Genomic DNA, 15,204 nt, shown 5'->3' with positions numbered 1-15,204 from the left:
AAAGGAGAACTGGCACACAGTGTATTGCTGCCTCTCCTGAGCAAAATGCAGGGCAGAGGACCATTGAGTTTGGCTGCTGAAACATTCCTGGACAAAAACCGAAGCCAAGGCAGATCAGGTTCCGCTACCAGCTTCTCTTCCCTGAGGGAACGTACATATGTTTGTTCCAAGCTTTTGGTGGATGGAAACTGGAACTGTTCCTATTTTGCAATGCCAGTAGGAATTCAAGATGTCGGGACAGTTATGTTGAAAGGAGTTCCTCATTTTATGGTTGCTTAATTTAGAACTTAAGAGGGTACACTGTAAATTATGTATAGACCTTATATGAGAAATGTAGAACTTTCTGGAACATATGCTGCAAGTCCCCAATTCCCTTTATATAGATTGGAAAAATGGAGCAAAGGGCAGGGAGCTGTATATTTCAAGAACTTATGGAGAGTCTCTCTCAGTGAGTCTTCTTCTCAGAGATGCATCTTAACTGCACTCCTCCATGGGATTTCCTCACCTGCCCACAATGTCCAGAGTTAAGGGGGCAGGTTTTGCCCTGCCATGGTAACATCCCTAAGTGTCTGCCCTTTCCTTTCTCAATAGTGTATAATCACTTAAATGGGCAAAAGAAATGGGGTATGTTTGTGGACATCACTGGGATGGGAGACTCAATCCAGCACTATACATACACGTGCGGGAGCAGGTGGCAATGTGGTGTAAACCACTGAGCCTCTTGGACTTGTTGATCAGAAGGTCGGCGGTTTGAATTCGCGCAACGGGGTGAGCTCCTGTTGCTCTGTCCCAGCGTCTGCCAACCTAGCAGTTTGGAAGCACACCAGTGCAAGTAGATAAATAGGTACTGCTGTGGTGGGAAGGTAAATGGCAGCCACTGTTTAGTAATTCTGGCCAAATGACCTGGAAAGCTGTCTGTGGACAAACGCCAGCTCCCTTGGCCTGAAGCGAGATGAGCGCTGCATCCCATAGTCGCCTTTGACTGGACTTAACTGTCCAGGGGTCCTTTACCTTTTACCTTTACCTTTTTATACATACAGTGGGCTGCTGCATGTGTATTTTCCCAGACTTAAAAGCTTTGTTGATGTGTTTGGGAAGAAGACAAAGGGCAGCAGTGGTCTGGATTCAGCCTTCCCAATTTCCCCAAACCAATGATCAGTGCAATACCACATCCAACCAGAGATACACTAAGGGTATTTGCTTTTCTGTGTTCATGGTCTTAAACTGAATCAGCGCAGTTACATGCAATTCAGTCCCATTTGATTAAGTAGCATGTGCATCCTTTACCACTTTAGGATTAGGACATAAGGCTGCAAGCACATCTGTTTGGAAGGAAGCAGGTAAGTAAATGCATTCAGGAATGAACTATCAAGTTGCATTCCTCTATTTGCTTCTTCTTATATCTTGCTCAGCCTATTTGCTATTCCCACTGAGCAACAGACTCCAGTGTATCTTAAATCTTCCTCAAAACTGTGCAGTCTAGTAAAACCCAGTCTCCTTTTATCTGTATAGATGTTGATTGTAATATTCATGGGTTTCGGTAGCTCTTTACAAGGAGGAATAATAGGGGCTTTATTCTCATTTAAATGAAATTTAAATGTATAAGCTACAAAACAAAGGGCATTAAAGCACTTTCATTGAATTTAGGGCTGCTTGCCAGTGCAACAGCAATTTAGAAAACTTTTAGCAGAAATGTAAATCTGGATTTAGGATAGTTCAGTCTGGGAAGGGGGAAAATCAGTGCAGGATTATATAGAATAAAAAGGAGTGTAAATAATAATCCATGCTTTTGTGTGTTTCCAGTGCTTCATAATACACAAAGAGAAGTGGCATTTAGTGAAATCTGCAAAGTCATTTTGGGTGGGGGGACTATCAGAAAACTACAATAAAATGACTCCGAGTCTCTGGCTATTGATTATTAGGCATTATCTTGGTATGAGCCTCCAGAAATGAATGTTTTGCCATTTAGTCTGATAAGCATCTGCCGGGGCAACATGCAGCAGCTAGGAAAACAATTACAAGGGCTATCAATCCTCATGCTTTAGGATGTTTACTGATTACCAGCTGGGGTAAAGAAACATATTTTTCCCCTAGTTAAAGTGTAGCATAATTAAGCCCATTATGGAAGTTACATCCAGCTTTGGTCACTGTTGGGAGCAAAATAATGGTTTAGATGAACCAGTGTTCTGTTCCTTCCAGTGTGGCAATTGGAAGAAATTAGTATCCCTAATTTCTTGTGAAAGAGAGGAAGAGAAGAATCATTTGAAAGCAATCTAGTTTTCATTGGCCTCCACTGTAGGATAGACAATTGCTCCAAACCAATCTATCCTTTCTAATTTCTTCAATCTGTTGCTTCAGTGTGGACATACACCTCAAGCAGGCACATCTTCCTCATTTGCTGCTGAGGCATGATTTACAGAATTTTGGATGCAGAAAGGGGCAGCCAAAATGCCTAAGCGTCTGAAGCAACTCCCCTATGGGGAAAGAGTTTTAGGGAGAAAGGCAAGTAATTGTGCATGGTATGGAGAAAGATACAGATAAAATTTCATCATCATTATTATTATTATTTAATTATCATCATCATCAAACAGAAACCCAGGGGCATCCTGTGAAGCTGAATGATGGGAGATTCAGGATAGACAAAAAATAAGTGTTTCTTTAAGCAGCACATGGTTAAACTATGGAACTCGCTGCCATAATTTGTGGTAATGGTTGTTGCCAACTTGGACAGCTTTAAAAGAGAATTATTCAAATTCAGGTTAAGGCTATCTGTGGCCACTAGTCAGGATGACCTCCAGGATCAGACGCAGTATGCCTCTGAAGACCGTTTGCTGGGGAGCAACAGCAGGAGAGAGAGCTATTGCACTCATGCCCTGCTTGTAGACTTCCCAAAGATATCTGGTTGGCTACTGTGGAAAACATGATGCTTGATTAGATGAGCCTTTGCTCTGATCCAGCAGTTCTTAAGAAATAAAAAGATTGCACCAAAATGGAAACACCAGTAGAAGGGGACAGGGCTCAAAACATTGGGATGTATTGATAATGGATGGATTAATTTACCAAAGTAGAAGTCAACACAGGAGGCAGAAATCCAATTGTTTTATGGAAGCCTCATGGCCAGTGCAGTAACTCAGAGCAGGGCTTTTAGTGTGGCTGTCCCTTTCCTGTGGAATAGCATTTCTGTTGAAATACAACAGGTGTCCGGTATCTGCACTTTCCAGAAACAACGGATGACATATTTGTTTCCAACAAGCTTTCCCAATTGAATGAATGTGTCACTGCCATGGGTGTCTACTTTGTGTTGTTTTTAACATTAATTTGCTGTTATTTTCCATGCTGTTTTAAACTGGTTTTTAGCTGTTTTATTATATTTTGTACTTCACCTTCTATGTATGTGGAAGGCAATTAATAATAATATTGTTTGGAAGCAGAACCTCTGAACTTGGCCCACTTCAGGCGCTGTCAAACTCATCGCAATGATCACTCAAGGGAGGAGAGCAGAACTATGCACATTTGCCCTGACCCTCTCCAAGGCTGCTCACGAGTTGAAGGCATGTCAGCTGCAGGACAACCTGCCAAATTCACATAGGCAGTTCCCATGAGCTGAAACCTACATACATTTGGCAGATTCCTTAGCTGCAGACGTGGCTTCAACCCATGGAAGTGGTTGGCATGGGGCTTGTCTGCCAATGCATGAAGAGGGTTTATATGTTTGTACCAAGTGTGTTGAATGATACTGCTTTTGGTTGATGTTGTTTGATGCTAAGTGAACCATAATAAATGTGAGGAGAATTGTAACTGTGAGTTATATTTTGTCATTTGTGGGGCAGGGGGGAGGGTTGTTTATTGAGTTTTCTTAATGGGTGAGATGGAAAGAAAATAAATTGATGCTACAAAAAGGGGAAAGAAAGAATAGTACTCATATAAACCTACTGTTCTGGTGTTCTTTCCAGCCTATGCATGCAGAATGTCATAAAAAATATGTTTATTATATCTGGTTTTAAAAGGATTTATCAGACGCTTAAAAATTGATGTTTGCATTTTTTCTTGTTGAATATTGCATTCAGATTTGCATTTATATAGGACTTTGCTTTACTCCATGTGATTTCCTCCTTCTTCCATTGGCAACCTGAAGTGGTTTTACTCAGGAACAGATTTACCACCTGATGTGTAATTTGTATGAAGCCACTTTGGTCCAGTGGTGTACCCGCTGCATAGTCCGAAGTGAGGTGTTTAAGGGATTTGTTTTTGTTGCGAATGGGATTTGTGTGTGTTTTAAATGCTTTTATTCTGCCAGAACTTGGACTTGGTTGCACTCTTTGTGGCTGAGTGTTTTTCCTTGACTTTATTTCTTCCTCCCACTTGGTTTGAGTTTGTCAGTATGATGGTGATCCTACTGAATTGTGTGACCCTTGGGATGTACCAGCCTTGTGATGATATGGACTGCCTCTCCAACAGATGTAAAATTTTGCAGGTAAGTAACTCCTTCTCCATAATGGCAGTAGGTGAACCACCGTGTTGCCCCCTCTAACCCACCCGCTTGGGATTTCCTAGACTGCCAAGCCACTCTTGCTTCAGAGTAGATTAGTGAACCCTTTGTTCTCAAAACTCAGGAGCCTGGTTTATCACAGGACCTTCCTGTGGGCTTCTACCATCTCCCTTCCTTTGCCCTGTACACAATTAACACAGGCAACACTGCTGTTTCTTCCCTTCTCCCCTACAACAGAAGGAGGGGAGGAAAGAGCCATCCTCTTCCTTGCCTGCCTTGGCAATACTTCTGGCTTGTTTGTCTGAACCAGCACATCTGCTTTTGTGCTTTCCAATGCAAGACTAGACCACATTGCTGCTACAAGAAGTGGCTGCTTCCATTTACAACAATGAAACATCCCAAATACAGTGTAGAAGAATGTTATGTCAGTGTATGTTTGTGTCAGGGAACTGCCATCAGCTCAGAGCCGGGAGGTGGAAGGGCAGTTGTGTTATAGGGAACCTCCAAAAATCAGAGAAGCAGTTTCTCCTCTGGAGAGGAGGGAAGCCCCACCTCCAATGGAGAGGAAGTGGTGGGAGCAGGGGATGCTAGGAAGAGCCTCAACACCGAGCCTGAGCAATCCGGAGGGGAAGGAAGTACCCCTTTGCCAGCGCCCATGCTGCACAGTAGGTTTAGGTGCAGAGAACGGAGGAGAAGGTTGGGGATCACGCGACTGTTATGCTGGAGGAGGTATAAGGACTGCCCACTCCCAGATTCTGCTAGCGAGTGAGCCAGACATGAATTTGCGACACTCTTCACTGTAAATAGTTTGCACTAATAATAAAGCCTGGAAAAGACAGGTTGGAGTCTTGCCTGTTTGCTCTCGAGCAACCGCACCAGCACCTGACAGTTTGTTCTGAGTATTGAAATTAAGACTTGCTCAAAATGTTGTGAAGTATAAGGTGGAGGGAAAATAGCCGTGGAGACAAGTTGAACCCCACCTCACTTATTCTTATGGGTCTTTCAGGTTTTTGACGATTTCATCTTCATTTTCTTTGCTATGGAGATGATTTTTAAAATGGTGGCCTTGGGGATCTTTGGCAAGAAATGCTACCTTGGAGACACTTGGAACCGCCTGGATTTCTTCATTGTTATGGCTGGGTAAGTTCCTGCTTTCTTTTTGAAATTCTGAGAACCGTTGGAGAAAAGCTGTCAATATGGGAACTGGGCACTATCTATCAGCGTGCTTTGAACACAGTGCAGGACCAAGCTGAGTATGAATATAGATTTGAATCTCATATACTTCAGTCTGTGGTCTCATTGCTCCTCTTGAGTTCTATGTATGTAAATAGGCTGCATCCATGAGAGTAGCCTGTCTGGAGCTGGGTGGTAGGTTCACTCAACTCTGTCCTGCCCTGATACCATATGGCCAGCTCTCTGTAAAAGATGGATATGTGTTGTGGGGGGAAATGCAATAAGTCTGTGCTTACAGAAGAGACAGAAACACATGTACTCCCCACAGAGATCCCTGTAATATATGGCTCCCCTCTGGGCATAATTATGGGCACTTGTTGGAAAATATAAGGCACGGAAGTAAGGCAGGTGGGAACAGAGTAGAATCTCCTTGATCAAATCGGTGTGGTTTGTTTGTTTTTTACAGTGTTGGCATTCAGAGCATCTTCATAAAAAAAACAAAACCCAAAACATTGTGCTTCTGCCTTTGCATCCTATTGGCCCACCTAAGCACACCTCAGGGACATGTTGACATTTGAGTGTTTTTAACAGCCAAGTTGCTATAGTAAAGTGCTAGTTTCCACTTCATGTGTCTCATTCCACCCTGAGCAAGGGGCCCGTAAGGATTTGCTAGTCAAATGGTTGGCGAGAATTCACTGCCTGCGTTGGTGGGCACAGCTTTGCAGAATAGTTTCCTTTATAAAATGGGCTATATGAAGGGGAGAGAGTTGTTGCTCTGAGGACCAGACTTCCCTCTCCATCCTGTAAGAACGCATAGACATGCTTTCCCCCCTCACCATTGAGAATAATCATCTATCACCTGTATCCGCAACTCACTGGCTGAAGTGGCAGTGGGTTCAAGCCTGAGCAGACAGCAGGCCCCTTGCATGAATGGCTGCAGCACTTATTTGCTTGTATTCAGCCTAGTGAGTCAGCACAGCATTGCCAGCCACCTGGCTTATTTTAAATCAGCCTCGGTGCTTTATTGCCGTCTAGCAGCTTCTGTTGTCCTCGCCGTTTAGTCCAGCCGCAATGTTCAGCGCTGGCCAATTTCAAATGTCATACAGTCAAATTAAGTGGCATGTGCAAATGAGAAATTGTTTTCCCCTTTGAGAGACGCACCAGTCCTAAGCCCAAGGCCGGCCATTTCTGCATGTGAGCAGATAATATTCCCCATCATACTGAACCAAGAGTGAGCAAACGTCTGGGTTATAACCTCCTTGCAATTGAAAGTCTGGGACTTTGAAAGATGAATTTAAAAAGGGATCATTAGGTGAGTTCATAGAGGAGGAGTCTGACTACTGGTAATGATGGCAGTACATAGCCTCCAGCTGCAGAGGATGTGTGCTACTGAGTCCCAGCTGCTAGAGGATGAAAATAGGAAAGGGCCATCACCTTCCTGTCCTGCCTGCAGGCTTCCTGGATACCTCTGATTTGCCACTGTGGGAAAGACAATGCTGGATTTAGGTGGCCTTTGGTCTCATCCAGCAGGGCTCTTATGGTCCATGTCTACTCTTGACCCCCACCCCCACATAAGGAAACACAGCTTGTATCTATGGCCATCTTTTGCTCTTGAAGCAAGTAATGCAAAAGGAAAAAGGGGAAAAAAGACCCACACACAAAACGCAAAATGTATATTTCAGTTTAAAACTCATACCCTCTTGAAGGTCTTCGGAATTGATTTCTGGATCCTTAATACCTGTCAAATAATCTACAGGTAATCCAGAGGGACCTGGGTGGCAGAGGGGCCCGGGTGGCGCTGTGGGTTAAACCACAGAGCCTAGAACTTGCTGATCAGAAGGTCGGCGGTTTGAATCCCCGTGATGGGGTGAGCTCCCGTTGCTTGGTCCCAGCTCCTGCCAACCTAGCACGTCAAAGTGCAAGTAGATAAATATGTACCGCTCCTGCGGGAAGGTAAACAGTGTTTTCGTGCGCTGCTCTGGTTTGCCAGATGCGGCTTAGTCATGCTGGCCACATGACCCGGAAGCTGTATGCTGGCTCCCTCGGCCAATAAAGCGAGATGAGTGCCTCAACCCCAGAGTCGGTCATGACTGGACCTAATGGACAGGGGTTCCTTTACCTTTACCTAATCCATGGGTGGGGGGGACAAGACAAGCAGTTGGCCTAGTCAGAAGTCAATGAATCCCAAAAGACTAAGAGCAGCTGAATCTAGCTGTACCCCAAAATGCAGTTCAGCCTCTTATGCCAGCTCCAGAAAGACGTTTGATATAAATACCATCTGTTGTTAGGAATTCGTTTTCCCCAACAGCGCCTGCCTGCTCAACGTATTCAGTCAGGCACTATCTCACAGCCCGTGGGTAGTTTAACAGCCTTGTTCCAGCAAGTAGTTCAACATCCAAAGGCCCTCAACTTCATCTGAATGAAATCTATGCAGATGAGCCTGCAAGTGTACAATGGGCTTGGTGTGCACATGTGCCCTGGTCAGCTTGCATATTGCTATGCCATCCCAGTGATAGGAGAACATATGCTGGGAAAGGTTATGCTGCACAATCAAGGGCCGGCACACAACTTCCTGAGCAGACACGGCAGCCAACACTGATGCTAGACATTGCATTGACATGACCATATGGACTAAAACAAAAGCTTCAGAATGCATTTCACTCATTTCATGGTGATATTTAAAAATGTCTGACCAAAAATGATTATGTAGGGAGGAAGAATTGTAGAATTGGAAGAGACCCAGTCTAACCCCCTGCGCAACACAGGAATCTCAACACATGGTCCCCTATCCAATTTGAAAGCATACTGGACCCTGCTTAACTTTGCAAATGTGCTAGCAGTTCTATGGCTACAGCACTATGAAAGCTCCTCTGTTCAAGCGCTAGAAGCAAGCCACACAGGTGTGTTGGGAGAAATCCCATTTTCCTCCACTGCAGATCTTTCCTTCCTTCCTTCCTTCCTTCCTTCCTTCCTTCCTTCCTTCCTTCCTTCCTTCCTTCCAGCATCCATTCCCTTATTTCTCAGTCCATGTTGACACAGCATTTAATATTCCTGTGCATACATGAAAATATCCAGTGAACATTAGGAAAATAATGTTCCACCATTCATTTCCATTTCCATTTGGTCTTCTCCATTTCACAGCAATTTGCTTGTTTTGCAAGAGTCTTTCCCCCATCTCAATGGCTACTGATGTGAAACTTTATATTTGTTAATGTACATTGTGGCACGCAACAGACACGCATAGCTCAGCCACCAACAATTCATTTACTTTCCCTGTGTGTTTTCTTTCAAAATTAATGACTTTCAAGAGGGGTCACACTGTTAGTCTTCCGGAGCAAAAACAACTAAGAGTCCTGTGACACCATAAAGACAAAGTTAATAAAGTGGTTAATGGCTCATCACAAAGTCATCCATAGCTGCAATTCTCACCATGTCTACTTAGAAGTAAGTGTCATTGAATTCAGTGGCGCTTATTGCCAGTTAAATGGTGTTAGGATTGCAGCCTATCTCACTAACTTAATTTCACATTTCAGTATAAACTCGCATCCTGTCTTGTTTCCCTCACTCTGGCACCAGGCAGGGCCAGTTTAGCACCCTGCTGATATTTGCTCATTGTGTCCTGTATTGTATGAATTACTCCTGCCACTTAATTGCATATAAATCCCTTTTTTAAAAAAAATTGCAGCACTTTATTTCATAAACACGTATTCTATTCAGAAAATAGCCATGTGTGCGTATGTTCGTGTGTCTGCTGAAATATAATGGCCCAAGCTAATTTCCATCTGAAAAGAGCAATAATGAATGATGCATTCCATTGGTTTTTAATATTCACAGTAAGAAGCATTCCTAACCCATTTTACCTCAGAGTAAGGCTCATTGAATTCGGTGGCACTTTCTTCTGAGTAAACATGGCTAGGATTGGCAGCTTTTGTGCACTCAGTCTTTGTCTAGCAGCAAACAACTTACTCAAAATCAACAAACAACACTTCAGAAAACAGAAAAGCAATGAGGCATCTGTTGGGACATCACCAATTATATATGAATGACTATTTAAATAACATATATTGCAAAGTAATATATGTATGGATGCCTTTTTTGTTTTTTGTTTATAAAAACCACTTTTGCTGTAGAGAACTGAGGCAAAAATTGTTCACAGCAAGAGCCTGTGCCATGATGGGGGGGTCTAATGAGCAGATGGAAGGAAATCCACATGACATGTGCACCTACCAAAATGACTCCAAAAGCCATTGCTTCTGAATGGTACCTTGGAACTGTTTTCTGTTGCTCATGATTCTGCCAATAAACTGATAACCGTTTATAATAAACAAAAGTTAACTCAGAACAATCTGAATCTTATCACATTGGAGGGAAATGTATCCTGGATTAATTGGACCTAGGATTGCGCAAACCACCATTAATATTGATGCTGATGTTCCCCTTAATTACAGTGAAGGCAGGATTAACTCCAGAGGTGGGAAAGGGTGGGAGGTGGGAACAAAGGTGGTTCCAGATTTCCTAATTGCAGAGTGAAGCAGTAGAGTGACTGCACTAGCCCACATTGACTTGGGATACACTAATGAGCAGACCCAACAGAGCCTATGCATAAATTTCCATTGGAGTGTGTGTGTGTGTGTGTGTGTGTGTGTGTGTGTGTGTGGATGTTTAGGTGTAGGGCTGCAATCCTACAACAGATAGAAACACTGGAAGCTAACTCAAACTGGATCCCCATATTTGAACCAGCTCCAAGTGAGTCTGCCATGCTAGTTGTGACTCAGTTTCAAATCCCAAAGTGGAAGGCCACCTTTAATGCAGCTATCTTTATAGAGATATACCAGAGATTAATGGTAAAAAATGTGGCTTGTATTTCACAAAACAGATGTTAAAACCTGCTGCACAACCTTAATGTCATGAAGCCAGAGTGAGATCTCATGTAGTCAAATTTAAGCTAACCTTACCCCACATCTAGAATGACTGTGTCAGTGAACTTGTCCTAAAGATCCCTCACTTGGGCCTCTAATCTTTCTCCATCTCTTTAACTGCATTCTGGCTCATTCCTGCTTCCTAGCAAACAGCTCATACCAACTTCCCTTTCCACCATACTCCTCATAAGTTAGGCCTCCTTCACATGTAGCTGTGATAGCCTGTGTGCTAGTGCTTGAATTACAAGAAGCCAGAGGAGATCTGGGCCCGTTTCTTTTGTGCCATGCCCCATTAGATACTGTTTTCAGAAGTCTACCAAAGAACGATAGTCATTTCCCTTACGGTTCAAGTCAGGATAGCTCAGTTGGTAGAGCATGAGACTCTTAATGTCGTTGGAGCCCCACATTGGGCAAAAGATTCCTGCATCGCAGGGTGGTTGGACCAGGTGACCCTTGTGATCCTTTCCAACTCTGCAATTCTATGATTCTATGACTGGTGGGAGCTGTTTCCTCGTGGAGCACTCCCACATGAGTATGGGGTGCTAAGTTGCTGATGGGGTCCATGAATGTTGCTCTTTCCTACATGATTGAAAGGGTGGGTGCTGATCATGAGGGAAAGAGCCACACAATTGGCCCTGCTGAGGTGTTTGCATCAGTCATATGCAAACAGCAGCAGTAAATGACTTCCACAGCCATGGATCATATATATAAGAAGATATTGGAAAGATTTGTTCCATCAGCTCCTGAAGTCAGCCCAATAATATTTTGTGCCATACGTTTTCCATTAACATTTAAAAATGTAAGCCACCTCCGGTGCCTCGTCAGGAAGGTGGTATGTAAACGTAAGGAGCAAATGATAAACAAATATTGGAGTGGAAGGAAATGGTGACAAACTGACTTTTAGGATCCATGCTTCAAAGCACTCATTGGAAGCAATCAGCCTAAAACACCCCCACACCCCACACCCCACACACGCGGGATATCTCAGTAGAGCACGAGACTCTTAATCTCAGAGTCATGGGTTCAAGCCCCACGTTGGGCAAAAAGATTCCTGCATTGCAGTGGGTTGGGACCTCGTGGTCCCTTCCAACTTTAGAGATCTATGACTCTCTCTATAGCATTATCAGAAATGAGAGACAGAAAGGGAAATGTTAGGTGTGAAATTACCTTGGCATTTCAAAAGTCAAACTCCAAAGTTTCAATCATTACCTTTGAATTCCCAAGTTTACTTTGGGTGGGTGGGACTGAAAAGAGAGGCAGCGTGTTCTCTTTTGAGAAGAGGCTACAGAAGAGTAGACAGCTGCAATATCTCTGTCTGTGGGGATCATACCCTGTATGAAAATGAGGCATATCAACAAAACCAGTCATTTGCGGATATTGTTCCACTGCAACGTGCTCTAAGCTCTTAAGTTAGGCCTAGCTATAAATTGTAAATTAAAATATATAAAACAACCCTCCTCGCTACATACATAAGAGCAGATATGCCTATTTTGTTTACTCAGCTATCTTCCTCGTCTTCTCCCTCCCGCAAATTTCAAGAGTTACAGTTTTACCTAAATAAATCCCACTGTCTGTTCCTTGCCCTTCTCGCCCCCACTTCCCATGCAGTTTAGCAGCTTCAGGAGGAAGACTCCGCTGTCACTAAAAATGTACAGTTGCCATGGCAAAGAGAATTGACATCACTAGAACTTTATTATCTCTCTCTCTCTCCCCCCTTCCTGGCTTATGGAGTGAATTTTAAAATAAAAGGCCCTAAATCAATATTTTCCTTCTTTGCCGTTTCCCTTAAGAAATCAGACAGCTCCTAAAATGAAAGCATTTGTGCGTGTGCGCGCACGTAGGGTTAAATAAAACATGCAACTGCAGAAAGAAATGATAAGTCTGGCATTTGGAGCCTCTCTCCAGTTGTTTGGTAGGATTAAGCTGCAGGTTCCCAGGTGTGAATGTAGCCAGTCTTTGGCAGCTGTTGCCCAAACATGAGGCTGTTCCCTCTTCCACCTGTTTGTGACATGATCTCCTCCAATGACTGGTTTTCTTTTCAAGGACTGACCTGCGATTGATGGTACATGCCCAGCAATACCTTATCTTAAAGGAACTTGCACACACAAATTCTTGAGAACTAAAGTCCTTAAAGACACCTAAAGCTGAGCGTACAAAATCAGATGGCAATTTTGAAAAGGTAGCCCTATATTTCAGCAGATCTTCAACAGTGCTGTAGTGGTAGGGATGGACAAATCCATCAGCTTAAGTTTCTCTCTGTTTCTCATTTTTTCAGTAGTTAGTATTCCACATCTCCACATCAGTTGCTTAAAAATAAAAAAGCCCTCTTGAAAATTCACCAGCATTTTAGTGCAAAATTCTCCCTTTATACACATTTTTGCAAAGCAATTATCCATAATATAATGCATTGTTTAATGTTATGTATGCATGTATAAGCACAGTTTATCCAGGTGCGTGCGTTTTACTTGGCTGGAGAAAACATTGCAAAATTCAGATAAGTTTGAATTTTGAAGGATGGCTGTGTTTTGGCTCACATATTGCTTATTAGTTGGGTTCAGCTTTAAAGGTGAACTGAATGTTCATAATTTCATTTGTTTATTTCATAAAATGCATACACCCCTCAAAGCAGTTTAGAAAAAGAATCAAACAATAAAATAATCGGCAAAACCAATCAATTCAAATCAAGGTTACAGGGAACCAGACAGAGGGCCTTCTCGGTAGTGGTGCCCGCCCTGTGGAACACCCTCCCTTCAGATGTGAAGGAAATAAGCAGCTATCCTATCATTAAAAGACATCTGAAGACAGCCCTGTTCAGGGAAATTTTTAATATCTAATGCTGTACTGTTTTTAACACTTGATTGGGAGCCGCCCAGAGTGGCTGGGGAAACTCGGCCAGATGGGCGGGGTATAAATAAAGAAATAAAGGGGGCGAGCACGGGCTGCCCTGACCTTAAATGAACTTTCCTAAGCCCACCCCCTCCGCCAGCCGATTGGCTGGCGCGGGGTATGATGAATCCCGGGACTCCCAAGTTCCGCGGGGCTCCAGCCCCACGCAGACGTAGGTGGGGTGTGAGCCCGCAACCCCCCTTAAGTCGGGAGTGGCTCTGTAAATTAGAACTGCTAACAATCTTGCAAAGAAATGCTAGCACAAAGGAGGAACCCCATCAAACAAAAGGAAAAAAGTACCCAGCCTCTGCTTGGTTGTTTTCTTCTTTGTCTGACTTCCTCTATGTTAACATGCTGCAAACAAACACGAAAGCTTCATTATCACATCATTGACTTGCCAGAGCAAGGAAGGACTGTCAGTTATCAAAGCACCTTAGCAGATGATGTCATCACTCTTGCTCCGAAAGAATTCCTGGAGCTGCACTCTTCATGCATCCCCTCCTCACTACATCACTGATCACCAGTTCAGGAGAGAGACCGATTCCAAACCTAGGAAGAGCACCTCCAAATGTGCAGGTTACGTTTTACCTTCCATTTGGCTTCATTTGGTTTTTGCTGCTTGCAAACATAAGAATTTGTTCTCCCTTTGGGATGCCTGTCTTGGCATTTGGTATGAGATATTAATGTATCTCTGCTAATGTGGAATGCATGATTCATGCTACCCACACTGAGTCACCAGCTAGCTGAACTGTCAGGGTGCCTAATCTTATTTCAGGTGAAACTCACCCATGTGTCGGGTTAAGATGCTTACTTTGCCTGTCTCGATGGGGGTGCCACAACTGACTATATAAGGTAGCGTGTAATCTCTGCCGAAAAGACATTTTCCAGACCAGAAAGAATAATTATATGTTACCTGTTCTGGTGTCTGTGTCATATGTGCCAGTTTTTTGAAAATCCAGGAAACCCTTCTTTCTGACCTAGAAGACCTCTCCTGTCCTCATTGTCCCCACTACTTCACACACATTAGCGGTTAAGATCAGCGGGCAAGTGCTTTAATGTCTGCATGCATTCTAATCATAGTCCTCTGTGCATGCTAAAGTCAAGAGCACTCAGGTTGCATTATTTTTGCCTGGTTTTACAGCTAAACTGTAGACTGAAACATCATTATATTCCATCAGTTCTAATCTATGCTTCCTTTGTCTTGCTTGCTGGCAGAATAGGGCAGCCCAGCTTTTCATAACAAGCGGGCCGCAAATGTATTTCAGCATGGAACCCGCAGGCTGCACACTACCTTATTGGGTGGCAAGGCCAAAATTTGATGCCCCCACCAACCCAGCCCTTATGCTACCTTACCAAAGCTGGCTATGCAAGACACCAGGTTTTGAGAAGGAAGAATGAGGCTCTGACCAGGTCCTAGAGCCTTCCCATCTCCTTCCCAAAGCTGGGAAAGTGCTAACAAGGCTTTGGGAATGAGGGAGGAGGACTCTAGTACCCAGTCAGAGCCCTCATGCCTCCTCCCCAAAGCCCAGGTCTCCCTTACCCAGCTTTGGGAAGGCAGTTTGAGGCCCGCAGGGGCCGTCAAATGTTGCTGAGGGCTGCCAAAAAATAGGAGGGCCACATGTGGCTCTTGGGTTGCATGTTGGACCACTCTGTGGCAGAACATAAGAAGGGCCTGCTGGATCAGGTGAATGGCCCATCTAGTCCAGCATCCTGCTCTCATAGTGGCCAACCAGGTGC

At 43.8% G+C, this 15,204-nt stretch overlaps 1 protein-coding gene across 5 annotated transcripts in view; it reads left to right on the top strand.

Annotated features, from left to right (window-relative positions):
* CACNA1I (calcium voltage-gated channel subunit alpha1 I) overlaps positions 1-15,204 on the top strand; it is a 361,276-nt gene that overhangs the window by 216,403 nt on the left and 129,669 nt on the right. For all 5 annotated transcript variants that reach the window (XM_081928146.1, XM_081928148.1, XM_081928149.1 and 2 more), the window contains 2 exons: positions 4,363-4,474; positions 5,496-5,629. In XM_081928146.1, the coding sequence (XP_081784272.1) occupies positions 4,363-4,474; positions 5,496-5,629 (246 nt within the window). The remainder of the gene's footprint in view (positions 1-4,362; positions 4,475-5,495; positions 5,630-15,204) is intronic.

This window comes from Podarcis melisellensis, assembly GCF_964234715.1.
Source record: "Podarcis melisellensis genome assembly, chromosome: 10".
NCBI classification, from domain to species: domain Eukaryota; kingdom Metazoa; phylum Chordata; class Lepidosauria; order Squamata; family Lacertidae; genus Podarcis; species Podarcis melisellensis.
This window is presented reverse-complemented; position numbering and strand designations above follow the sequence as displayed.